This window comes from Corythoichthys intestinalis, chromosome 4, assembly GCF_030265065.1.
Source record: "Corythoichthys intestinalis isolate RoL2023-P3 chromosome 4, ASM3026506v1, whole genome shotgun sequence".
NCBI lineage: Eukaryota > Metazoa > Chordata > Actinopteri > Syngnathiformes > Syngnathidae > Corythoichthys > Corythoichthys intestinalis.
Genome location: NC_080398.1, coordinates 6,721,706 through 6,749,057, shown reverse-complemented (window position 1 = coordinate 6,749,057; position 27,352 = coordinate 6,721,706). Strand labels below are relative to the sequence as shown.

At 40.3% G+C, this 27,352-nt stretch overlaps 1 protein-coding gene across 3 annotated transcripts in view; it reads left to right on the top strand.

Moving 5' to 3' along the window:
* LOC130914235 (gamma-aminobutyric acid type B receptor subunit 1-like) overlaps window positions 1-27,255 on the top strand; it is a 114,927-nt gene extending 87,672 nt beyond the window's left edge. Inside the window, exons 16-24 of one of the 3 annotated variants that reach the window (XM_057833241.1) lie at window positions 5,491-5,641; window positions 8,524-8,656; window positions 11,379-11,495; window positions 13,928-14,032; window positions 16,906-16,999; window positions 20,742-20,869; window positions 20,948-21,076; window positions 24,838-24,981; window positions 25,626-27,255. In XM_057833241.1, the coding sequence (XP_057689224.1) occupies window positions 5,491-5,641; window positions 8,524-8,656; window positions 11,379-11,495; window positions 13,928-14,032; window positions 16,906-16,999; window positions 20,742-20,869; window positions 20,948-21,076; window positions 24,838-24,981; window positions 25,626-25,892 (1,268 nt within the window). In that variant the 3' untranslated portion in view covers window positions 25,893-27,255. Of the gene's footprint in view, window positions 1-5,490; window positions 5,642-8,523; window positions 8,657-11,378; window positions 11,496-13,921; window positions 14,033-16,905; window positions 17,000-20,741; window positions 20,870-20,947; window positions 21,077-24,837; window positions 24,982-25,625 lie in introns of all 3 variants that reach the window. The other 2 variants (XM_057833242.1, XM_057833240.1) reach the window with 2 other exon arrangements.
* The last annotated feature ends 97 nt before the right edge of the window (window positions 27,256-27,352 follow it).

Sequence of the window (27,352 nt, the reverse complement as noted above, 5' to 3'; positions counted from 1 at the left end):
CTCCCTCTCTTTCTCATCCTCTCTTTCTCTCACCTCTCTCAATACCTCTCGCTCTCCTTCTCTCACCTCTTTTTTTCCCTCCTTCACTCTTTCTCTGCTCTCGTTTCCTCCCTCTCTCTCTTCTCTCTCTCTCTGTCTCTCTCTCTCTCCCACTCTTTGTCCACTTTTGCTCTCTCCTTCAATCCTCCATCGCTCTCCTTCTCTCTCTCTCTCGCTGTCTCCCCTCTCTTTCTCTCTCCATCTCCCTTCTACTTTCTCTCTCCTCTCTCTCTGTCTTTCCTTCTCCCCGTCTCTATCTGTCTCCACAGTCGGCCTAACAACCACTCGAACTCGGTTCTCTCCTCTAATCGCTGTGGCAACTGTTACTGAGCCGCGTCTCCATGGCAACACTATGTCCTCATGTTTTTTTCCCTTTTCCCTCTCCACCTTTTTTAAATCAAGGACACTAGATGGTAGAGCGCACGCACGCGCATTTTATTTGTCTCATGTGTATTAAACTCACACCATTAAAGATGCGGCTTCAATGTTGCGCTGCACTGTAAATACAGAGGCCACAAACAGCAGGCTGTAGCAAAAAGTAGGATTCACCAAAGACTGAAAGAAAAAAAACGCCGCGAGCACTCCCCGTCCAAATGTTTTGGACGTCTATCACCGTCCATGGCCTCGGAATGGGAATGACACGATTAATTGACGACTACTTGATTATTAATAAGCGATATGGTTGGCTTTTAAATTGTCAGACAACTGTCTTTTTTAACTTTTTAATTGTAAAGATTGTCATATATTTTAGTTTTTCAAACAAAACTTTTTTTTTTTATTATTAAAAAAAATATGTATTATAAATTACAAAAACAGGAAGAAATAGTAATGTTTTCATTTATTTCATTTAAATGTTGTTTAGTAAATATTCTTTTTTAATTTTTAATAAAAAATAAAACAAAAAACAAATAATCAGGAAATATTCTCTTATTTTAACTACATATTTTTTTTGTTAATTATTTTTTATATAAACTCGTAAATATTCTTTTTTTTTTTTTTTTTTAGTGTTTCTTGGCAATATTTTATTTTACTTTTTAAAAATCAGAAAGAATATCTTCCATTTTAAATGAATAAGTTGATTAATTAATAATTTTGTTAAAATATTAATTTTGAGAACAAAACATTTAAATATTCTCATTTAAATGATTCTTTTTTTTTATTGTGTTTTATTATTCTTTTAAAAAAATGCAATTAACACTCAATCATCACTGTTTTAAATTAATTGTTTTATTTTGGAAATGCCCAAAAAAACCTCAATATTCTCTTTTATTTTTAAATAACCCTTTCTTTTTTTTTTTTTTTCTTTTTTTTTTTTTTTTTTTTAAGTATTTGTATATATATATATATAACACACACACACACAAACACACGAATATGGAGCGAAAAGCCACCAAAAAATCCAAATCAACAACAAAAATAAAATGTTTACAGTCTGTATGAATACCAAGAAATGTTTTTATTATTATTAAAAACATATTGAGGAAATCAAAGTACCATTTGTACGTATGATAAATTGTTTATTGTTGTTATTATTATTTATTTGTTTACTTTAGTTTTATTTATTTTGTTTCTTATCTTATTTTATATATTAAAAATCAGAAAATATATTTCCTTTTTAACTAATGGGTTAATTAAATCATAATTTTGTTAGAACTATTAATTTAGACAACAAATAGTAAATATTCTCATTTTTATTAATTTTTTTTAAATTGTCTTTTCCTCAGGAAAATGAAATATAATCTTCACTTTTTAAATTTTTGTCTGTTTTAAAAATGCCCAAAAAAACCTGTAAATATTTTTTGTTTATTTTTAAACAGAGAGAAAGGGAGAGAAAAGCCACAAAAACAAACAAACAAACAAAAAATCTGAATTAACAAAAAAAAAAAAATCAAATGTGTACTGAAACAAAATGCATGAAACAAAAAAGGCTGACTTACTGTTCGATTTCAGACACGGGTTCTAGAGACTTTTTTTTGTGCGCCTCGTTATGAATAGCAAGAAATTTGTTGATTATTCTTAAAAAAAATATTGAGGAAGTCAAAGTCCTATTTGTACGTAATATATGATAAGAAATTGTGTTTTTTTGGTCTGACATGTCAGAGGAGGGAGGGGCAATTGTCATGTGGGAAGCGGGTTTTGTCAGCCGTCAGACAGATGGCGCCTCTGAGACATCGCCGGCTTCGTGCGTTACCGCGGTGACGAGCCCTTGACGCCTGACACCGACGCTGACATCTGACACATCGCTGCCTCACAAACACACACGCTGTCTTTATCCACTTTCTTGTTGAAAGTCAAAAAATGTACATCGGCACATGGCATTATGCTTATGTTAATGATCCTATAATAATTAGACAGGGTTCCTGCAGCCCCTTAAAAAGTCTTACAATGTCGGAAATTTCAAATCCGGATAACGAAGGTCTTAAAGAGCATACGACAGGAGAAAAAAAGTCTTAAATAGCATTATTATGTGAATTCGAATCATATTTTGAGACAGTTCGACTATATACAACAATTTAGCAAAGCGCAGATGACGAGAAATTAGTCTTTTAATCTGCCGGTTAGCCACGCCTTTCATTAGAGCACTCTAGCGTCCCCAACAGGTGGATGACGTCAGCGGGTGACTGGGCTCACCGGTTTTACTATACAGTCCATTGAGGGGGAATTATTCAGAACGAGGAAAACGCGACGAAGAGAGCCGCAAAATGTCATTGTTTCAGTCTCTCTACTCTATTATTTTTACAGCATATTCTTTTTATCCAAGTTTTTTTCCCCCAATAGCTAAATAAATGGCTTGAGAAGGACGAGTCAGCCCGTCGAGGGTGAACTATTTACAACGAGGAAAACGCGACAAAGAGATCTGCAAAATGTCATTGTTTCTGTCTCTTTACTTCAATATTTTTACAGGATATTCTTTTTATCCAAGTATTTTCCCCAACTGCTAAATAAATGGCATGGTCATGACAAATAACAGTCTTGTGCTAAATAGAATATGAAATAATAAAAATACACTTATTCAGGACGACATGGCAAAATGACTCCATAATGGTCAAAACTGTCGACTTCACCTTTACTGTCGAACCTCCCGAACGATATTTTATGACACCTAAATCGGACATATGTCATTTCCCTTCCCCGGCTTCGGAGAACGTAAACAAACCAAGAGGCGTGACAGCTAGCCGACATGCTAACCTGAACCGAGTGTTGTTTCAAAGTCTTCGAAGCGGAAATTCACACATAACTAGTGTTGTTAATCACGGTGTTACAATATAACGGCGTTACTAACGGCATTATTTTTTTCAGTAGTGGGTAATCTAATAAATTACTATTTTCATCTTGGCAACGCCGTTACCGTTACTGAGGACGGAAAGGCATGCGTTACTATGCGTTATTATATTGGTCGAAAAGTCTGAGGGAGAGGACTCACCGAGATGACAGAGCAGAGCAGGAGTGGGGAGGAGGCAAGAAAGTTGTGACGCCGAGCAAACGCGATGCTAGGTAGCTCCAATAATACCTGTTGTAGTCGATAGCCTACAAACTACGCCCGCATGTTATGGTAGATATGGTAGACATGGTAGATATCACATATATATAGATATAACTAGATGCGAAATGACAGACACGGCACTAGATGCGTTAGTAAACAGCCGCCATCTTAAAGCAGTAGACCTTTCAGGACAGCTCTGTTGTAGAGAACCTTCCTAGCGAACCTAAGTACCTTTTTATCTAAAATACTTCTAAATCGGCAAAATCTTGACTTGAATCTATCTTTAAATGATGAAACCGTTTTAAAACTTTCACATGTCGAAAGTAGAGAGAAGGGAACTAATGCAAAAACGGGAGCAATTTTAACAACTTTTAACCGTTGATTCAGGGTAAAGGGTAAATTGGGGTAAAGAATTGGGCTTGGGCCAATTGTACCAAAAACATTTAAAACTTCACATAGTGTGGCCAATGTTTTGTTTTGTTTTTTTTGAGGAAAAAAAAAAAGTAATTATCACCAATTACTTTGCCAAGTAACTAATTACTTTTACATTCAGGTAATTGAGTTACTAACGCAATTACTTTTTGGGAGAAGTAATTTGTAACTATAATTAATTACTTTTTTTCAGTAAGATTAACAACACTGCACATAACTAGCCTGGAACATTTCACATGATGACTGGGTTGTCGATTGTCTTCGCGGATCGGCAAACCGCCCGGCGGAGAGCAATTTACAGCTCGTTCCCCGGAGGAGGGCGGCTGTTGCCTGGCATGGCCAGACTGTTCTCCCTGTATTTTTCAAACACTGAGAGAAAAGTCTGGGAACCAGCCCATTAACGGCCTCTCGAGCAGGTACAAAATCAATTGACAAATCAGATTCGTTTATTTGCGTGACGTGTTCGTAACGAGCAACGTCACTCTTGCGCGTCGAAAGTCGTCTCCACGACAACATAGACGGTGAACAGGAGAGCCGAGAATATGTTCCAATCCACGGTAAAATCAGTTTTAAATGACCAAAAACACATCGACACGAGTCATTGACAAGTCTGTCTCGCGCTAGCCATGTTGAATAAACTCCGCTCTCCTCGTATGTTTACATCCGCGCGCAAGTCCCTCATCCTGCCGTCGTTGTTTTACTAACGTCACGTCTGCTCGTCGCTGATTGGTCCACTCCGCTGTCTGTTTGCTGTGGCTTGCTCCGCCCTGGAAATTGTATCCGCTGAATGGTTGCCAGACTCAATAGCTGGAACAGCGGTGAGTCTGGTGTACCAGGCAAGGGCGGCTGCAGTTGTTGTGCAGCTAACGTGCAGCTAATGTGCATGAGGAGAGCTTTTTACATGCCTATCAATGATCAAACGTAAGTAGTCCTTTATTTCAAGAAAGTTTGTAGTGTTTACTTTGTAATCGCTGTATTCGTATTTGACATAATACAAAACAAGATGTTGACTCACTTCCTCGTAAGTCCAATAGTAGGGCTTGTTTTGGCCAATATCCACGGTGAATGGGAACCTTTTGAAACTCCAAAAAGGCGCACACGCCTCTCCCTCATACAGCAAGATTTTTCTGCAGCCATTTGGCTGGCGTGATGCGAAAAATAAACGTGTTAATCCGAAAAATCAGCTGAATCCTTAGTCCTCATACACCACAGTACGGCTGTATAGTGAAGAGGACGCCTTCATCCGTACACGTCACAGCGCCCTCCTCCTCAATGCAAGACCGAAGCCAGAAGTCACTCATTTTCATGGCGCGGGATTCAAAAAACTAAATAAATATAGCGATCGCGTCCACACACATCCAAGCGGTCCATATCATTCAGGAGCATAAAATACCGCGTGTATTATGAAATAAACATGCTTTTTCGTGTGACATGCACTTTAAATTGTCTTGCATTTGATGGAGAATTGCTGTAGGTACAATCTTTTCTCTTAATTATTTTTTTTTTTTGGCTTGCTGTGAATTTGGTGGTCTTAGGGGCGGGGCCTCCAGCGGACCGTACGGTGGTGGAGGAGGAATACCGCTTCCTGTCGCAGAAGCTGTTCGCCGCCGTGTCTGTCTTCGCCGGCCTGGGCATCCTGCTGGGCATCGTCTGTCTCACCTTTAACATCTACAACGGCAACGTGCGGTAAATGAATTTTAAAAACTACGCACAAAAACAATCACTGACACTAATACAGGGCTAAAATGACGTTATCGGCATGGCTTTGTTTGGTTCTGGTGATTTGATTTTGTTAGGTGTTTTGCTTGGTTTGGTTTCTTTTTGAATTTTTGAGGGATTAGATTTTGGTTTTATTTGGTTTTATTTTGTTTTGACTTTTTTATCCTGTGGTACGCACTTTAAAGTGTCTGTGATAGCATAAAAACATTTTAAATAGCATTATTCTGTGAATTAGAATCATATTTTGAGACCATTCGACTATATACAACTAGGGTTGTTCCGATCATGTTTTTTTGCTCCCGATCCGATCGTTTTAGTTTGAGTATCTGTCAAGTTCAAAAATAGACCCTTAGGTGGACATTTGTAAAATTACCCAAAAAATAAGGAGAGAAGACACTCAGTTTTCTTGGCCAAGGAGAGCAAGGAAGGACTAGACAGAGAAATGCTAGATTACGCTGTATAGTCACCAAAATTGATCTAAAAAAAACCTCCTTGCTCTTTCTTTTATTAGGGGTTTGTCCTAACACAGAAGGGTGCCGCCCTAAAGGGAGGGGGAAAGCAAGCTGGAGACACCCATGTGATTTTGGTTAGCTATGTGTGAGCATGTAGGTGGAACTAACTAAAGCAAGGGCACTTAGGTAAAGTGGTCAGAATGACCCAGACACTTCAGTTATGCAACGCTGCGGCCATGGAAGATGTCCTCGAATGGAAGATTGTCCTCGAAAGTCTAGACGAAAGTCCAGACGTAAGATGCTAAAGATGTCCTAGAAGGTCTAGTTACGCAATGTTCCGGCCATGAAGCAAGGCAGTTGTCACCCCGGCCCTTTTTAACACTTTGTAACACTTAAACATTATACTACAGCCTAGTATAGCAAGCAATAATCATTTACTGGTTATATCAAATAAGAAAAAATATGGCAATATGTATTATGTATGTATTAGGTATATATGAGCACAAGCAAATATTCAATCAAGCAAATATTCAATCAACCCTCGATAATTAACTCAACAGTAACTCAACAAGCTGTCAAAATTCTCTCTACTCATAATACGCTGCCTTTTAGTGCTATCTATAGGTAAAACGGCGTCATTATAGATTGAACGCAACAATGCGTGAGTGGGTCGTGCAGCATATGCGTTAATTACTTAACGTGATTAATTAAAAAAAAAAAATTGCCGCCGTTAACGCAATAAATTTGATAGCTCTACTTTAAGCCAAAACTACTCTGGATGAGTGTAAGACATTTTGTCTGTAACGTTAAATACAATTAGAAAACGATTTAAATAAAAAAATATATATATATATATTTAAAAAAGGCATGGCCGATATTTTTTTGCCGATTCCGATACTTTGAAAATGACGTAATCGGACGTAATGACGTAATCTTTATGTACAACAATTTAGCAAAGCGCAGATGACGGGAAATCTGCCGTTTAGCCCCGCCTGTCATTATAGTGCTCTAGCGTTCCCAGCTGGTGGATGACGTCGGCAGGGTCACGATTTCAGCTGATTTAGAATTCAGTTTAGAATTCGTTTTTTCGGGGGGTTTGTTTGGGGTTTTCTTTTGAGTTTAGTTTGATTTTGTTTTGCTGGTTTGATTTGACTTTGGGTTTAGGTTAGATTTAGGTTTGGTTTGACTTAGTTTTGTCTTGGTTTGAGTTAGGAAATACGATAACTGTTTATTACCATCCACCAGATTATATAAGGAAGGCCGGATTCGGTCCCTCCGATCAAGAAAGCGGCGTCTACATTAGATTTCCATACCCCAGACACCTTTATGTTTTATTTATTTCATATCCTGGTGGCTTGATTTGGTTTAGTTTGGTGTTTTTTTTATTTTGTGTTGTGTTGTGGTTTGTATGGGGTTTTGGTTTAGTTTGGGTTTTGTTTTGTTTGGGGTTTTCTTTTGGGTTTAGTTTTTGTTTTGCTGGTTTGATCTGACTTTAGGTTTAGGTTAGATTTAGGTTTGGTTTGACTTAGTTTTGTCTTGGTCTGATTTAGTTTTTGGTTTTCTTTTGATTTAGTTTGGTATGGTTTGGTTTTAGTATGAGTTGGTTTTGTTTTTAACTCAACGTCTAACTGGAAATGAATGCTCTTGTGTCAGTGCTAGACTTCCAATCCATTTGGACTGTCTGAACATTGGACAACAATGGACTGAACAATAAATAGAACTGACTGAATGATTTCTCTTTTCTACGTACTTTCATGATCAGTGCAGGAATTCTCCCCTAAAAATCTATTTGAAAGCATCCCGCAATCCATATTGCACCCCACCATGTCCTTGGCAGAGGTAATAATAGGTCAGCGGACAAGTTTCACGTGGGAAATGAGCGTATTTGAGCTACGATTCCCACAGTCCATTCTGTAACCAAATTCCTTTTGATCCTGGCTTTCTCGGCGCTTCGTCCAATATGGCTAATTTATCTTTGACCTGCCCACGCTGATCTCCGCTCCAGCGTGTCGGCGAGCTCATCAGGAGTTTTGCGCCGCTTCTCCCTCCGAGGGTTGGACTTTGATTAGATTTTCTCACGCAATTTGGCGGAGAGGTGAGCGTCGGATCACGTCAAATGTTTTCATTAAGTCGGACGAGCTGCTCGGCGTCCGATCGGAGCGGTTAGGCTTGTCACAAGTCATTACGCGCACAAACCGGGACCGAACGTTTATTGCACGCTCTTTAAATATCCCGTTTATTGCGATGACCAGGAGTGTCTGAATTTAATTGATTGATAGATAATTAAATCAATAATTATATCAATCATTATTTGTATTTTAAAAATATTTTTTAAGAAATATTTTCCTTTTTTATTTTAATATATATTGATATTTTCCTCAACTTTGATTTATTCAGGTACATCCAGAACTCACAGCCATACCTGAACAACATGACGGCGGCGGGATGCATGATGGCGCTGGCCGCCGTCTTCCCGCTCGGCATCGACGGACATCACGTGCACCGATCGCAGTTCCCCGTCGTTTGCCAGGTGAGAAAAACCAGTATGTTGCACCTAACATTCATTTTTCAGGATGGCTTTTTGAGACTATTTCTGTGTGCTTTGTTACAATGGACAGGTATACCAAATTACATGTTCTTGCTACTTAAAATAAAAATAGCTGACTTTCTGTTCAATTTCAGACATGGGTCATTGAGACTTTTTTGCACACCTTGTTATGATTGACTTGTATACCAAATATCACGTCATTAGATGCATCTGGTGTCAGGGGCTGAATTTTTTTGTTAATTTTAAAAGGGTGGTTGAAGTGTGAAGTAGCCACTTGAAACAAAAATGGCTGACTTCCTGTTCAATTTCAGACATGGGTCCTTGAGACTTTTTTGAGCACCTAGTAATGTTGAACATGTCCACCAAATTTCATGCCATTAGATGAAACTTGTGTCAGGGGCTGAATTTTTTTTTGTTAATTTCGAAAGGGCGCTAGATGTGTGGAATAGCTACTTGAAACAAAAATGGCTGACTGACTGTTCAATTTCAGACATGGGTTCTAGAGACTTTTTTTGTGCGCGTTTTTGTGATTGACAAGTCCACCAAATTTAATGATATTAGATGAAACTGGTGTTGGGGGCTGAATTTTTTTGTCAATTTTGAAAAGGCCCTGGAGGTGTGAAATAGCTGCTTAAAACAATTATAGCCGACTTATTATTCAATTTCAGACATGAGTTCTTCAGACTTTTTTGTGCGACTTCTTATGATTGAGAATTTTTTGTTCATGTTATTATGATGGACATGTCTACTAATTTTTATAGCGTTACACGAAACTGGTGTCAGGGGCTGAATTTTTTGTTAATTTTGAAAAGGCCCTGGAGGTGTGAAATAGCTGCTTAAAACAATTATAGCTGACTTTCTGTTCAAATTCAGACATGGGGTCTTGAGACTTTTTTGTGCGCCTTGTTATGATTCACATGTCCACCAAATTTCATGTCATTAGATGAAACTGGTGTCAGGGGCTGAATTTTTTTGGTTGATAATCAAGGGGGGCTTGAAGTGTGAAGTAGCTACTTGAAACAAAAATGCCTGACTTCCTGTTTAATTTCAGACATGGGTTCTTGAGACTTTTTTGTGTGCCTTATTATGATCCATATGTCTACCAAATTTAATGCCATTAGATGAAACTGGTGTCAGGGGCTGAATTTTTTTGTTAAATCTAAAAGGGCGCTGGATGTGTGGAATTGTTTCTTGAAAAAAAAAATGACCGACTTATTGTTCAATTTCAGACATGGGTCCTTGAGACTTTTTTGTGCGCCTTGTTATGATTGATTTGTCCACCGAATTCAATGCCATTAGATGAAACTGGTGTCAGGGGCTGAATTTTTTATGTTAATTTCAAAAGGGCGCTGGATGTGTGGATTAGCTTCTTGAAAAAAAAATGGCTGACTTACTGTTCGATTTCAGCCATGGGTTCTTGAGACTTTTTTGTGCGCATGGTTATTATTGATATGTCTACCAAATTTCATGTCATTAGTTGAAACTGGAGTCAGGGACTGAATTTTTTTGTTAATTTTAAAAGGGCGGTTGAAGTGAGAAGTAGCTGCTTGAAACAAAAATGGCTGACTTCCTGTTCAATTTCAGACATGGATTCTTGTGACTTTTTTGTGCGCCTTGTTATGATTGATATGTCCACCGAATTTCATGCCATTAGATGAAACTGGTATCAGGGGCAGAATTTTTTTGTTAATTTCAAAAGGGCGCTGGATGTGTCGAATAGCTACTTGAAACAAAAATGGCTGACTTACTGTTCGATTTTAGACATGGGTTCTTTGGACTTTTTTGTGCACCATGTGATGATTGACAAGTCCACCAAATTTCATGTCATTAGATGAAACTGGAGTCAGGGACTGAATTTTTTTGTTAATTTTAAAAGGGTGGTTGAAGTGTGAAGTAGCTATTTGAAACAAAAATGGCTGACTTCCTGTTCAATTCCAGACATAGGTTCTTGAGACTTTTTTGTGTGCCTTGTTATGGTTGATATGTCCACCGAATTTCATGCCATTAGATAAGACTGGTGTCAGGGGCTGATTTTTTTTTTTTGTTAATTTCAAAAGGGCGCTGGATGTGTGGAATAGCTACTTGAAACAAAAATGGCTGACTTCCTGTTCAATTTCAGACATAGGTTCTTGAGACTTTTTTGTGCGCCTTATTATGGTTGATATGTCCACCGAATTTCATGCCATTAGATGAAACTTGTGTCAGGGGCTGATTTTTTTTTCTTGCTTTCCAAAGGACACTTGAAGGGTAAAATGGCTGCTTTAAAACAAAATGCCCAATTTCTTATTCTATTAAAGTCATGGATTCTTGACTTTTTTTGTGCGCCTTATTATTATGGAAATGTCTTCCAAATATCATGTCAGTAGGTGAAACTGGGCTTTTTTTCTCCCTCTCCAACTTTCTATCCGTATCTAATGAGCAAGGGAGTTTTGCTGCTGTAAATTCAAACTTTTTAATGGGTTTAATCCAGATGGATTTGGTCTATGTTAAGAATGTTATTGGAACATTAATCTACCTCTTTTTGCCCTTTGGAAAACTTAAAGCACAATAACAAAAATTGCTTTTCCTCTACGGGTCTGCGCCGGTAATTAGCGGCCCACCTTTGGGGTTAACGACAGATGAAGCTTAATATCGGGAAGTTTAATATTGGCTTCCTTTTCGCTCTCATGAAAATTTGAAAGTGTTTTTCTTTTTGTGTGGGTAGTTTCGCCTGTGGCTGCTGGGTTTGGGCTTCAGTTTGGCGTACGGCAGCATGTTCACCAAGATTTGGTGGGTCCACACGCTCTTCACCAAGAAGGACGAAAAGAAGGAGAAGAAGAAGGTATGGCTTTCACGCAAAGGGGTTTAAGTCGGGGATTGGCTGATAAGTAGAGCGTTTTTTCATGGTGGATTCATCGCCGATTGTTTTTGCCAAGATGTGATTAGGAAGATAATCATCTGCTTTTATCAAAGCTTAGACAAATTCGACAATATTTAGTTTTTTTCCCACATTTTTTAAAAATTTAAAACATTCATCAAAATTAGAACAAACTAAAAACTGTAATATGAGTTAGCAATCAGTAACATTTTATAAATGAAATTGAATTTTTCCATTCCCCCCATTTTTGTTTTTTAATAAATAAATCGATACAAATTAAAATAGATAAGTGAAAAGTTGATTACTTGCTGTTTTTTTTCTGAACATTATTCATTAATCTTATATTACTATATGATTTAAATCTTATTAACTTAATATTATTAAGTCATAAATTTCAGATATTTCAAATACACATAATAAAACTATAGAACAATTTTTAAAATAATACACAGGTAACAAAAATAACAATAAATTTTGAAACAGACTATTTACTGCTATTTCAAACTTTATTGAAATTAGTAATACTTGAAAACATATACAGTGGTATGAAAAAGTGAACCTTTTTTCGTCACATTTCTGCATAAAATCGCCATCAAATTTGATCTGATCTTTGTCAAAATCACACAGATGAAAAAACAGTGTCTGCTTTAACTAAAACCACCCAAACATTTATAGGTTTTCATATTTTAATAGGGGTAGCATGCAAACAATGACAGAAGGGGGGAAAATAAATAAGTGAACCCTCTGCCTAAGGAGACTTAAAGAGCAATCAAAACCCATTTTTACCAAACATTTTAAGTCAGGTGTATGCCCAATCACTGATGAGTGGTTTAAAGCTGCCCTGCCCACTATAAAACACACACCTAGTAAGAAATTTCTTAATGAGAAGCATTGTCTGATATGCGTTATGGCTCAGTCAAAACAGCTGTCTGAAGACCTACGATCAAGGATTGTTGATTTGTATAAAGCTAGAAAAGATACAAAACTATCTCTAAAAGTCTGGATATTCATCAATCGACAGTCAGAGAAGTTGTCTACAAATGGAGAGAGTTTGGCATTGTTGCTTCTCTCCCGAGGAGTGGCGGTCCACCAAAGATGACGCCAAGAGTTCAGCGCAGAATACTCAGAGAGGTAAAAAAAAAAACCTAGAGGGTCTGCTAAAGACTTATAGAAATCACTGGCAGAGTCCAATATCTCTGTGCACACATCAACTATATGTAAAACAATGGCCAAGAATGGTGTTCATGGGAGGACTCCACAGAGGAAGCCACTGCTGTCTAAAAAAACATTGTTGCTCATTTAATGTTCGCAAAAAGGTACTTGGACATGCCACAAAAGTTTTGGCCGAATATTTTGTGGACTGATGAAACCAAAGTTGAATTGTTTGGGAGTAACACACAACGTCATGTGTGGAGGAAAAATGGAACAGCTCACCAACATCAACACTTCAACCCCACCGTGAAGCATGGTGGAGGGAGCGTCATGATTTGGGGCTGTTTTCCTGCCTCAGGACCTGGACAACTTGCAATCATTAATGGAAGAATGAATTCAAAAGGATGTTTTGCAGGAAAACCTGAGGAAGAGTCAGACAGTTAAAGCTAAAAAGAGGGTGGATGCTGCAAGAAGACAATGATCCAAAACACAGAAGTACATCAACTTCAGAATGGTTTCAGAAGAACAAAATACATGTTCTGGTCTGGAGTGGCCAAGTCAAAGTCCAGACTTTGAGATGCTGTGGCATGACCTAAAGACAGCGATTCATGCCAGACATCCCAGGAATCTGACTGAACTTCAGCAGTTTTGTAGAGAAGAATGGGCCAAGATTAGTCCTGATTGATGTGCCAGACTGATTTGCAGCTACAGGAAGCGTCTGGTTGAAGTTATTGCTGCCAAAGGGAGGTCACAAAATATTAAATGTGATGGTTCACTTACTTAATTTTACCCTTTCTGTCATTGTTTGCATACTATTCTCAATAAAATATGAAAACCTATAAATGTTGGGGTGATTTTAGTGAAAGCAGACACTGTTTTTTCATCTGTATGATTTTGACAAAGATCACATTTGATGGGGATTTTATGCATAAGTGTGATTTAAAAAAAACAAAAAAAAGGTTGAGATACTTTTTCATATCACTGCAAATACGTAAAAATAAATTCAAATAGAATATTGACGATTTTGGTTTTCATGGTTTATCATTCAAAATACACTGTTTACTTAAAAATGTTTGTCCAAAATAAACAAAATTACTATTACATTTAAAAATATGTAAATAAATGAATATTTAGTAGTAATTTTTTCACATTCATTCATTCGCTGCCAGCAAATGGATCGGACATCTATCGCCGTCAATGGCAACCGACGAGTTAACAAGCTTTTGTGTTTGCCTCAGCAACAGCTGGAGCCGTGGAAGCTGTACGCCACGGTGGGGGTGCTGTTGGGCGTCGACTTCCTGTCTTTGGTCATCTGGCAGATCGTGGACCCGCTTCACATCACTGTTGAGGTTAAACCATCAAATCCTTCATTTTAACGTCTTTATGCCATTGACGCCCCTGGACGTCCAATCATGTACATGACAAATGAGTTTATCACTAGTAGATGTCCAATCCATATGAAGCGGGAGGCTGGCAGCAAATGTTCATTCGCTGCCAGCCTCCAGCTTCAAATGGGTTGGACGACTAGAGCTTTCAATGGCAGCTAAAGAGGTGACAAATGTACATAAAGCATTGGAGGATTACATAAATACATAAAAACGCCTAGCTAAATATAGAAAATTTAAATTAAAGTACCAATTAATTGAGAATAAAAACGAATAAAAAGGTTGAGAAATAATATTAAAGGTAAAAATACAAGGCAAAACACTACCGATTTTGTCCACCGGTGTCGCTAAAATCGACTAACACTGAGAAGTTATCAAGTGTTGCTTTAAATTCTTTTTTTTTTTTAATCTTTTTTTTTTTTTTTTTTTTTAAACACTTTAATCTTTATTTTTATGGAAATTTCTTCTGATATTTTTCATCTTTTTAAAATTTTGATTTTAATTGACTTTCTAATTTTTTTTTATTTTGATTTTTCCCCCCTTCCATTTACTTTTATTTCTTTCTAATCGTTTTTTAATCTAATTTTTAAAAAATCCTATTAGTATTAAATAAATAAATTTAATTTTTATGTTTTATTATTTTCAATTACTTTCTGTTTGACTATTATTTATTATTATATCTTAATATTTATTATCATTTTGTCATGCTTGTCCTGCTGCAACACTCGACTTTGTCCTATAGGGGATCAATAAAGAATGAACTTAGCTTAGCTTAGTTTTGTATATCTTAGTTTAGCCCCGGCTTATTTTAGCTTAGTTTAGTTTACCTTACTTTAGCTTATCTTTGGTTATCTTAGCTTACTTTAGCATAGCTTAGGGTGACCATATTTTGATTTCCAAAAAAGAGGACAGTTGGCAGCAGCCTCGAGATACTTAAATTTGACTGAATGTTTACTCAAAGATGCCTTAGTGTTCTGTACAAATCGTCACTCAAAAAACTGACATTTTCATGAATTTATAAAACCCCGCCGGACGCCCTGGACAGGATGTAAATAGTGGACATGTCTGGGCAAAAGAGGACGTTTGGTCACCCTAGCTTAGTATTCTGTGCAAATCGTCAGTCAAAAAAAAAAATGGACATTTTCATGAATTTATAAAACCCCACCGGATGCCCCGGACAGGATGCAAAAAGTGGACATGTCCGGGAACAGAGGACGTTTGGTCACCCTAGCTTAGTATTCTGTGCAAATCCTCAGTCGAAAAAAATTAACATTTTTATGAATTTATAAAACCCCGCCGGACGCCCTGGACAGGATGTAAATAGTGGACATGTCTGGGCAAAAGAAGACATTTGGTCACCCTAGCTTAGTATTCTGTGCAAATCGTCAGTCAAAAAAAAGTAACATTTTTATGAATTTATAAAACCCCACCGGACGCCCCCGGACAGAATGTAAAAAGTGGACATGTCCGGGCAAAAGAGGACGTTTGCTCACCCTAGCTTAGTATTCTGTGCAAATCCTCTGTCGAAAAAAATTTACATTTTTATGAATTTATAAAACCCCGCCGGACGCCCTGGACAGGATGTAAATAGTGGACATGTCCGGGCAAAAGAGGACGTTTGGTCACCCTAGCTTAGTATTCTGTGCAAATCGTCAGTCAAAAAAAAAAATGGACATTTTCATGAATTTATAAAACCCCACCGGATGCCCCGGACAGGATGCAAAAAGTGGACATGTCCGGGAACAGAGGACGTTTGGTCACCCTAGCTTAGTATTCTGTGCAAATCCTCAGTCGAAAAAAATTAACATTTTTATGAATTCATAAAACCCCGCCGGACGCCCTGGACAGGATGTAAATAGTGGACATGTCTGGGCAAAAGAGGACATTTGGTCACCCTAGCTTAGTATTCTGTGCAAATCGTCAATCAAAAAAAAGGAACATTTTTATGAATTTATAAAACCCCACCGGACGCCCCGGACAGAATGTAAAAAGTGGACATGTCCGGGCAAAAGAGGACGTTTGCTCACCCTAGCTTAGTATTCTGTGCAAATCCTCTGTCGAAAAAAATTTACATTTTTATGAATTTATAAAACCCCGCCGGACGCCCTGGACAGGATGTAAATAGTGGACATGTCTGGGCAAAAGAGGACGTTTGGTCACCCTAGCTTAGTATTCTGTGCAAATCGTCAGTCAAAAAAAAATGGACATTTTCATGAATTTATAAAACCCTGCCGGTTGCCCCAGACAGGATGTAAAAAGTGGACATGTCCGGGCAAAAGAGGACATTTGGTCACCCTCGCTTAGTATTCTGTGCAAATCATCAGTCAAAAAAAAAAGATTTTCATGAATTTATAAAACCCCGCCGGACGCCCTGGACAGGATGTCAAAAGTGGACATGTCCGGGCAAAAGAGGATGTTTGATCACCCTAGCTTAGTATTCTGTGCAAATCGTCACTCAAAAAACGGAAATGTTCATAAATTTATTAAACACAGCCGGACGCCCCGGACAGGATGCAAAAAGTCGACATGTCCGGGCAAAGGAGAACGCTTGGTTACCCTAGCTTAGTATTCTGTGCAAATCGTCAGTCAAAAAAATTGACATTTTTATGAATTTATAAAACCCCACCGGACGCCCCGGACAGAATGTAAAAAGTGGATATGTCCGGGCAATTGAGGACGTTTGGTCACCCAGCTTAGGTTAGTTTAGCTTAGGTTACTTTATCTTACCTTATCTGATGTAATTGTGTATTCCTCCAATGCTTTTTTGCTGTATATTTTGTTAATTTAAATTCCATCATCAAGTTTTTGATGTTTGAAATTGCTGCGGTGTTGAGCAGAAGTTCACCCGAGAAGCCCCCAAAGTGGATTTGGATGTCCTGATCCAGCCTCTGCTGGAGCACTGCAGTTCCGAGAAGATGAACACGTGGCTCGGTGCGTTTTTACTCTTCTTTCTCTCCATGACAAAATGCGGCGCTTGAACTCTTATGTGGGTCACCAAGTAGGTCGAGGCCTGCTAGCATTTGGCGGACAAGCGCTGTCTTTAACTGTGGGCGGGCGGGCGTGCGTGATGCGCACCGACTTCTGGTACTTTCATCTTGTCAATAAGACCATGCCGAGAAGAGGCGCGCATGACAAACATCTTGTTAAAAGTAAAAACATTTTATGTTGCGAGAAGCGCGTTATTTATTGATGTTACTTTTAATCAGAAAGCGTAAGAAGCTCGCACCCCGCGGAGGCTCGATCAGCCCCGAGCAGTTTGATGTGAGAGCCAATTCAAAAGCTGATTCAAAATCTTGCGTCTTCGAAGATAAAACCGGCCGAGTCAATGCTACTGCAATCGTTCGTTCAAAGTCCAGCGTGCTCACCATGGAACGTGTGATTCCCGTATAAATGAATATATACGTATGTGTAAATAATATCAGAATAATAATAAGTAAGTCTTTTCCATGGCCTCGCCGAACTCCTCCCATGACTGACTTTTTGGTTCAGCGACCGCTTGGCCAGCCGGTATCTGTCAGCTGGCTACAGAGTCTTCAGCTTGATGGCATCCCTTACTGCTGATGTCTGGGTTCGGGATTGCCACCACGACAGGCGCCAACCACCTTATGGCCACAGCTTTGATCAGTCGCCTCAACAATGGAGGAGCGGAACATGGCCCAGCCAGCCATCCATCCATCATCTACAGCTTGATACGGGGTTGGGTCGCGGGGGCAGCAGCTTCAGCAGGGAAGCCCACACTTCCCTTCACCCAGTCGCCTCAAGCAGCTCCTCCGGCTGGATCCCAAGGCGTTCCCAGGCCAGCTGAGAGACAGTCTCTCTAGCGTGCCCTGGGACGTCCCGGAGGCCTCCTGCCAGTGGGACATGCCCAGAACACCTCAACAGGAAGGCATCCGGGAGGCATTGGAACCAGATGCCAAAGCCACCTGAAGTGACTCCTCTCAACGCAGAGGGGTAGCGGCTTGAAACCGATTCCCTCCCGGACAACCGAGCTTCTCACCCTATTTATAAGGGAGAGCCGCTCATTTCGGCTGCTTGTATCCGGGATCTTGTTCTTTCGGTCATGACCCACAGGTCGTGACCACAGGTTATGGTAGGAACCTAGCTAGACTGGTAAATCGAGAGCTTGGCCTTTCAGCTCGGCTCCATCTTCAACACTACGGACTGGTGCAGAGTCCCCATCACTGCAACGATCCACCTGTTGATCTCCCACTCCCTCCTACCCTCACTCGTGAACAAGACCCCAAGATACTTGAACTCCTCCATTTGGGGCAGGATCTCATCCCGACCCGGAGAGGGCCTTTTCTGACTGAGGACCATGGTCTCGGATTTGAAGGTGCTGATCTTCATCCCGACCACTTCACACTTGGCTGCGAACCGCTCTAGTGAGAGTAGGAGGTCGCGGCTCGATGAAGCCAACAGCACCACATCATCTGCAAAAAGCAGAGATGCAATGCTGAGGCCACCAAACCGGACACCTTCAACACTTCGGCTGCACCTAGAAATTCTGTCCATAAAAATTATGAACAGAATTGGAACAGTGGACCAGCTTTACACCCTCGGCAGGGTGCATGGGAGTTTGCCCAACCAGTCTACATGTGTTTTGTGGATTTGGAGAAGGCTTTCGACCGTGTGCCTCGGGGAATCCTGTGAGGGGTGCTCCGGGAGTACGGGGTATCGAGCCCCTCAGTAAGGGCTGTTCGGTCCCTGTACGCCCAGTGTCAGAGTTTGGTCTGCATTGCCGGCAGAAAGTCGAATTCTTTCCTAGTAAGGGTTGGACTCCACCAAGGCTGCGCTTTGTCTCCGATTCTGTTCAACATGGCCCACTCGGACTCAATGTCCCCCACCTCCCCCGGGACAAAGGAGAAGTTCTGCTGGAGGTGGGTGTTGAAGCTCTCTCTGACAGGGTTTTCTGCCAGACGTTCCCAGCAGAACCTCACAATCCATTTGGGTCTGCTAGGTCCGACCAGCATCTTCCACCACCATCGGAGCCAACACACAAAGAAGGTGGTGATCAGTTGACAGTTCTGCCTCTCTCTTCACCCAAGTGTCCAAAACATGCGGCCGCAATCTGATGTCACGACTACAAAGCCGATCATCGAACTGCGGCTGAGGGTGTCCTGGTGCCAAATGCACATATGGACACTCCTATGTTTGAACAAGGTGCTCGTTATGGACGATCCGTGGCAAGCACAGAAGTCCAATAACAGAACACCGCTCGGGTTTTTTCGGGGGGGGGGGCCTTCCTCCCAATCACGCCCCTACAGGTCTCACTGTCATTGCCCACGTGAGCGCTGAAGTCCCCTAGCAGAGTGAGGGAGTCTCCCGAGGGAGCGCTCTCCAGCGTACCCTCTAAGGACTCCAAAAAGCGTGGGTACTCTGAGCGGTGCCTAGGCTCAAACAACTGTCAAGAACCCCCCCCCCCCCCCCCCCCCCCCACCAAAAGGTGGAGGGAGGCTACCCTCTCGTCTAGTGGGTTAAACCCCAACGTACAGGTGCCAAGCCTGGGGGCAATAAGTATGCCCACACCTGCTCGGCGCCTCTCACCGTGGGCAACTCCAGACAGGAAGAGACTCCAGCCCCTCTCGAGAGGATTGGTAGTAGACCCCAAACTGTGTGTGTAGGCGAGTCCGACTATATCTGGTCGGAACATCTCTGCCTCACACATCAACTCGAGCTCCTTCCCTGCCACAGGGGTGACATTCAATGTCCCAAGAGCTAGCTTCTGTAGCTGGGGGTCGGATCGCCAAGGCCCCCCGCCTTTAGCCCCTGCCCAACTCACTGTGCACCTGACCCCTTTGGTCCCTCCCAGTGGTGGTGAGCCCATGGGGAGGGGGATCCACGTTTCCTTTCCGGGCTGTGCCCGGCCGGGCCCCATGCATACAGGGCCGGACACCAGATGCTCAGCTTCGAGCCCCGCCTCCAGGCTTGGCTGCAGAGGGGGGCCCCCGGTAACCCTTGTCCGGGCAAGGAAAAACTGACTCAATTTCTGACTCCATTTATATTCGTCATCATCGGGGGTCTTTGGAGCAATGATTTGTCTGGTCCCTCACCTAAGACCTGTTTGCCATTGGTGACCCTGCCAGGAGCATAAAGCCCCAGACAACATAGCTCCTAGGATCAGTGGGACACACAAACCACCTCCAATACGACATGGTGATGACTCACGTAGGGGTACGGCGAAGCTCTTGATTTACCAGTCGATCTACGTTCCTACCCTCTGTTGGGTATTGTTTGTTTCCTCCTACTGTCACCGGCAATTGCGGCACCTCGTCGTCCAGCCCCGGTACCTCGCTGTCTAGCTCCCTTCTCGGTACCCCGGGCAGCCAGGATGTCGGCATGCGCAGCCGGGACGTCAGAACGGGCACCTCGGGCAGCCGGGGACACTAAAATGAAACAAACAATACCTAACACTCTCAGCTTTGGTCACGAGCTATAGGTCGTGACCAAAAGAACAAGATCAGGCATCTGGTTCGGATGTTAGGTTAGTTAGTTAGTTAGTAAACCCTAACCCTAGGGTGACATTTTAATGACATTATGTGTTTATTTATTTAAATTTGGCAGTCCCGGTTTGAGTACCAGTGACAGAAATAGACATTCATTGGCGTACCGGGACTCCCGGTCTGAATGGATCGGACGTCTGTTGTCGTGAATGGTCTCACGCTGCCCCTTGCAGGTGTGGTTTACGGCTACAAGGGTCTCCTGTTACTGCTGGGCATCTTCCTGGCCTACGAGACCAAGTCAGTGTCCACGGAGAAGATCAACGACCACCGGGCGGTGGGCATGGCCATCTACAATGTAGCGGTGAGTGGCGCGGCGCGCATGTAGGTCGCAGGCCTTGGCAGAAGTCCTCTCTTTAACAATGTCGTGTGGTCGGCGCAGGTGCTTTGTCTGATCACGGCGCCGGTCACCATGATCCTGTCGTCGCAGCAGGACGCCTCTTTCGCCTTCGCCGCCCTGGCCATCGTCTTCTCCGCCTACATCACACTGGTGGTGCTCTTTGTGCCAAAGGTAAAAATATGAAGTAGAATAAATAAATGAAAACTAGAAAATACAACATTCCCGTTGATATCAAGTCTCTTCTTCTAGATATTGGGTCACTTCCTTGTGATTTAAGGGCATTTTGGGGTCACTTCCTGTTAATATCGGATCACTATCTTGTGATTTGGGGGCATTTTGGGTTCACTTTTTGTTGGTATCAGGTAACTTCCTGTTGATTTGGGGGCATTTTATTGTCACTTCCTGTAGACATTGGGTCACTTCCTACAGGCATTGCAGGGTCACTTGCTGTTGATATCGGGTCACTTTCTGTTGATTTGGGGGCATTTTGGGGTAACTTCCTGTTGATACCAGGTCATTTCATTGCCACTTCCTGTAGATTTGGGGCGTTTTGGGGGTCACCGCCTTTTTATGTCAAGCCACTTCCAGTTGATTTGGAGGCCAAAAAAAAAAAAAGATACATAAAAAAAGATGAGCTGAGAACATTGTTACAGAGGAAACACTGCCATCTAGAGGAAGGTTGGATCAATGCAGCTTCAGAGAGACACACACACACCCAATGTATCACCCCTTGACGCCTATATTTAATTCATCTATATGCAAAATTATTAGAGGAATAGATAATCTGAACATGAAAATTATAATCTGAAAATTTTAAGTGTATTTATAATCAAGATAAAAATATAATCCTGAAAAAATATAAGACAATGTATTAATTTAATTTATTCAAAATAAAAACATTTGGGGGGGTGAAAAATAAAATATTTTGTGAATACATTCCTCCCTTTATATTTTGGAATTTTTTGTATATTTAAATAATAGATAGACATTAGGGCTGTCAAAAATATCGCGTTAACGGGCAGTAATTAATTTTTTAAATTAATCACGTTAAAATATTTGACGCAATTAACGCACATGCCCCGCTCAAACAGAATAAAATGACGGTACAGTGTGACGTCAACTTGTTACTTGTTTTGTGGTGTTTGGCGGTCTCTACTGGCGCTTGGGTCCAACTGATTTTATGGGTTAGTACCATGAGTGTAATTAATGACATCAACAGTGGCGAGCTACTAGTTTATTTTTTGATTGAAATTTTAATCAAACGAAAACATTAAGAGGGGTTTTAATATAAAATTTCTATAACTTGTACGAACATTTATCTTTTAAGGACTACAAGTCGTTCTATCCATGGATCGTTTTAACTGAATGTTAATAATGTTAACGCCATCTTGTTGATTTATTGTTATAATAAACAAAAACAGTACTTATGTGCCGTATGTTGAATGTATATATCCATCTTGTGTCTTTCCATTCCAACAATAATTTACAGAAAAATAAGTCATATTTTATCGATGGTTTGAATTGTGATTAATTACGATTAATTACGATTAATTTTTAAGCTGTAATTAACTTGATTAAAAATTTTAAGCGTTTGACAGCCCTAATAAATATATTTAAATAATAGATAAATACATGTTTGTATTCTTAATGAATTTTGCATATTGAGATTTTTTTTAATTTTCAGCTCTATTTTTCAATTTGGGTTTTCCATTGTGGCTCATCAAATAATGAATAAGCTCACTATTATAATTTCTTATAATAATTAGAAATGTAATGAAAGAAAAGGACAAAAGACGAATTTGTTATTTAATTGAATTTAAAATATATTTCAATAATAAAATAAGTGATCAATAGATTCACTATTACTATTTGATTTGATCTATTTATTTAACAGCAATGTTAATGGCAACAACATGCCCTTCCCTTTAACTTAAAATGTAAAATTTTAAAAACTCAACTTTTTTTTCCAGCCAATGTTACAAGACATTTTACTGTAACTAGGGGTATGACAAATATCGAAATGGTTATATATCGTGATACTTTGTATCCAAAAGGTTATCGATATGCCCCAGTCAAGAATCGAGATATGGTTTTAAAAAGGTGTCAATGTTTTTTAAAAAAAAAAGGAACCATCAAGATGCTACCAAAATCTTCCACCATAATAGTGTCTCAGTTAACTCTAGGGCTGCCATTGACGGTGCTCGACGCCCAATCCATTTAGACTGAGAACGTTGGTTCATTCAAAACCAGACCATTCACAGTCATTCGGTCCGATTTTCGGGGCATTTACTGGTCACTTGCTGTTCATTTTAGGGCATTTTCAGGTCATTTCCTGTTGAGTTTGAGTCACTGCCTATTCATTTGGGTGATACGCAGGTCACCTCCTGTTCTGTAACTCAAAATAAACAGGAAGTGACCCATAAAATACCCCAAAATCAACAGGAAGTAATTGAAAAATCAACAGGTAAATAACCTTAAATGGCCCAAAATGACCTCATTACCTGGCATTGGCTGCCACTGACGGCCATAGAAGTTCAATTCGTTTGAAGTGGGAGGGATGGCAGCGAATGAATGAATGTTCATTCGCTGCCACCCTCCCAGTTCAAATGGATTTGACGTCTACTAGTAGGGTTGTTCCGATCATGTTTTTTTGCTCCCGATCCAATCGTTTTAGTTTGAGTATCTGCCGATCCCGATATTTTCCGATCCGATTGCTTTTTTTTTTTGCTCCCGATTCAATTCCAATCATTCCTGATAATTTTTCCCGATCATATACATGTTGGCAATGTATTAAGAAAAAAATGAATAAAACTCGGACGAATATATACATTCAACATGCAGTACATAAGTACTGTATTTGTTTATTATGACAATAAATCCTCAAGATGGCATTTACATTATTAACATTCTTTCTGTGAGAGGGATCCACGGATAGAAAGACTTGTAATTCTTAAAGGATAAATGACTATGTATATTGTGACTAAATATTGCCATCTAGTGTATTTGTTGAGCTTTCAGTAAATGATACTGTAGCCATTTAACTGTTCTGCCCAAATGCATGATGGGAAGTGCAACCATGACTGTGCGTAGTGGCACCAATTGATATATCTTCTCTGCGTTGGGAAGTAACATAGGGTGTAAAGGAAAAGATCAACCACTACCGTTCTTCCCCACATTGCTTCCCACGATATTTCTATTTGTTGAGAGAGGGATTTTAAGGCTTTAGCCAATTAAAAAGAGGCTCCAAAGACTGCCAAAATTCTCTTTACTCATTTCACGCTGCCTGTTAGCTCTATATATAGGTAAAACGGCACCATTATAGATTGAACGCGACAATGCGTGAGTGGGTCGTGCAGCGCATGCGTCAATTGCATTAAATATTTTAACGTGATTACTTTAAAAAAGATTCATTACCGCCGTTTACACGATAAATTTGATAGCCCTACTTTAAGCCAAAACTAAAGACTCTGGATGAATGTTAGACATTTTGTGTGTAACATTAAATACAATTAGAAAACGATTTAATTAAAATATATATATATATATATATATATATATTAAAAAAAGGCATGTCCGATATATTTTTGCCGATTCCGATACTTTGAAAATGACGTGATCGGACCCGATCGATCGGCATCCCCATCGATCAGGACATCTTTATCTACTAGTGATAAACTCATTCCAACTCACAGCATACACTTGTTTTTCTGTTTATTAGTTGATTGTAGAAAATCCTAGACCAATGTATCAATGTATCGATTATCATTGTATCACCATATCGTCAGATCATCGTTATCGTGAGCTTTGCATCGCAAATCGTATCGTATCGTGAGGTACCAAGAGGTTCCCACTCCTAATTTTAATTCACCGTTTTGTATGTTAAAGATTTTTTTTTAACGCATTAGCCAATGAGATGACTTTTCCGACTGCAGATGCGTCGCCTGATCACGCGTGGCGAGTGGCAGTCCGAGCAGCAGGACACACTGAAGACGGGCTCGTCCACCAACAACAACGACGAGGAGAAGTCGCGGCAGCTGGAGAGAGAGAACCGCGAGCTGCAAAAGATCATCCAGGAGGTCGCTAAAAAAAAAAAAATAAATAAAAAATTCAAAAAATTACAAATATTTTTATTTCAACATGTATTTTAGATTTTTTTTTCTTCATTTAAGAATTATTCATTTCAATACTTCTACATTTATTTTTGTACATACAGTGGTACCTCAAGGCTCGACATACAAAAGCTTTGAAGCGTTTCTTGATTCATATTATAAAAATGATTCATAATAGACCCCGCCCTCTCAGCAATGCAAAAATGTAACTACGATTGACTACAAATGTAAACAAACGCAAAGTGTGCTACACAGTAACAAAGAAAAATATAACTTGCAAACCGCGAAATGAACTAGCTAGCAAGCAATGGCTGCTGAAGTTAGCTGTTTTTAGCGTTACGTGTTTGCTATGAGCTCGGGTAGTCATGTGATAATGTCTGTAGAGGCTGGACCCTAACTAGTTTCACTTAAGCGCCATAGGGCGGTGACAAAGCATTAAAAATAAAGACATGCAATCAGAGTACATGACAGCGAATTTAATGTGGCTATTTACATGTAAAACACGATTCATTGTACGAATGATTGGAAAGCCACTCCAGAACCGATTCAGTTTGAATCTTGAGGCACCACTGTATATTTTTGTCGTACAAAAGCGTTCATTGTCCTTTCAGAAAGAGGAGCGCGTGTCTGCCCTGCGCAACCAGCTGGCCGAGCGGCAAGCCCTGCGTAGCCGCCGCCGCCCGTCGGCGGGCCAGAACCAGAACCACAACGCGGCCCAGCCGGACCCCAAGTCCCTGCTGCCCCCGCCCGGCTACCCCAGCGCCGACAACCACTCGCTGCCGCCGTCTTTCTCCAACTCATCCAACTTGTACCCCGGCGAGAGCAAGATGAGCCGCAACCACTGTCACAACAGCCAGATTCCGCTACTCTACAAGTAGGGCGGAACCGAGGTGGACCACAAGGGCGGGGCTCGGGACCACCTCACACCAACACTGTCGCTAACGGGAGGGCAGGCAGCGAATGGTCGCATTTCGGGGTCGTCGACGGCAGTAGACGTCGGATCCGTTTCCGATAAACTACTTTTTATTATACAACATGCTATTAATCGTAATTAATTCCAAGCGATTAATCACGATTAAATTGATTCCATATATATATATTGACTGTACGTTAAGGGTGGGTAAATAAACGCAGAGTTAACTCACATTAATTAACACGGTTGACTTTTTTTTACTGTGCGTTCTCATTTTCACACTAAGAGTTGATCGCTAAAGTTGACCAAAAATGAAAATTTACCTAGTGTTGCTTTAAATACCCGGACGGATTCGACGTTTATCCCCGTCAATGTTAGTCCCGTCAGAGTAAATGTGTGAATGTCAATACTGTGTGTATTTATGTTGCAAATGAGTGTGTTTGTGTGTCCTATATTCTCTTGTCCTGCTCACTTTTTTTGTCCAATTGAAGCCATTTCCAAGTGACGCCCCCCTGAATAAAATATTACTGCCTTTTTGTGATTGGCGGTCGGTCGCCATGGCCACAGCAAGCACATCTCAGACTCTGAGGCACAGGAGTCAATCCCCTGTCTTTTTTGTGGAAACGTTACACAACCTTTTGTACTCTCTTACACACACACATCGTTGTTGTCATGTTTGACGAGGAAGGCGGTCCCCGTTTTGCACACGACCCCCCGCCCCGCCCATAAACATCCAAGACACTTTGGTCAGCTGTTAGCTGACGTTTATCTGCATGCGCTAACAACTTTTGGACTTGTGTACATAAATGAAGAACACAAGCACAATTGAATTAACATGAGAACGGCATGTGCTCTTCACACAATAATGACACAATTTTAAAGCACTTTTTTATGTTATACGGCGAAATTTTTGTGTTATTTTAGTTTTTTTTACTTCAGTGTTTTCATTTTGGTACGGTGACACAGTCACATGATAAGCACAGCTTTGATGTTAATGATAAATGTTTGTTTAATTTAGTCAAATGTCGTTATTGCAATCCATGTTAGCTCAGGGTGCAGGAGTGGTTATGAGATTGAAATAAATAGGCCATATTTATACATATTTATGAAGAGCGGAGTTAGATTAACGGTGTATCAGATACTGTATGTCACGAATGCAGAACTACGCTGTTAAATCTTGCACATGTACGCAGATGTTTGTGGAAGAAGTCATATTTGTACTCATTCTATTGTATAAGATCATAAATGTTCAGATATTTCCAAAGTATGTGTATGCAAATATGTGAGTTCCATTAAAAAGTTTTACTTTAACTGTATCACCAGACTTGTCCACTAGATGCCACTACAGTCGTTTTGGAGACACGTAAACGTCATTTGGAGGATTTAGAATTTTTGTCTCATTTTCTTCAAACTACATGTATTGTA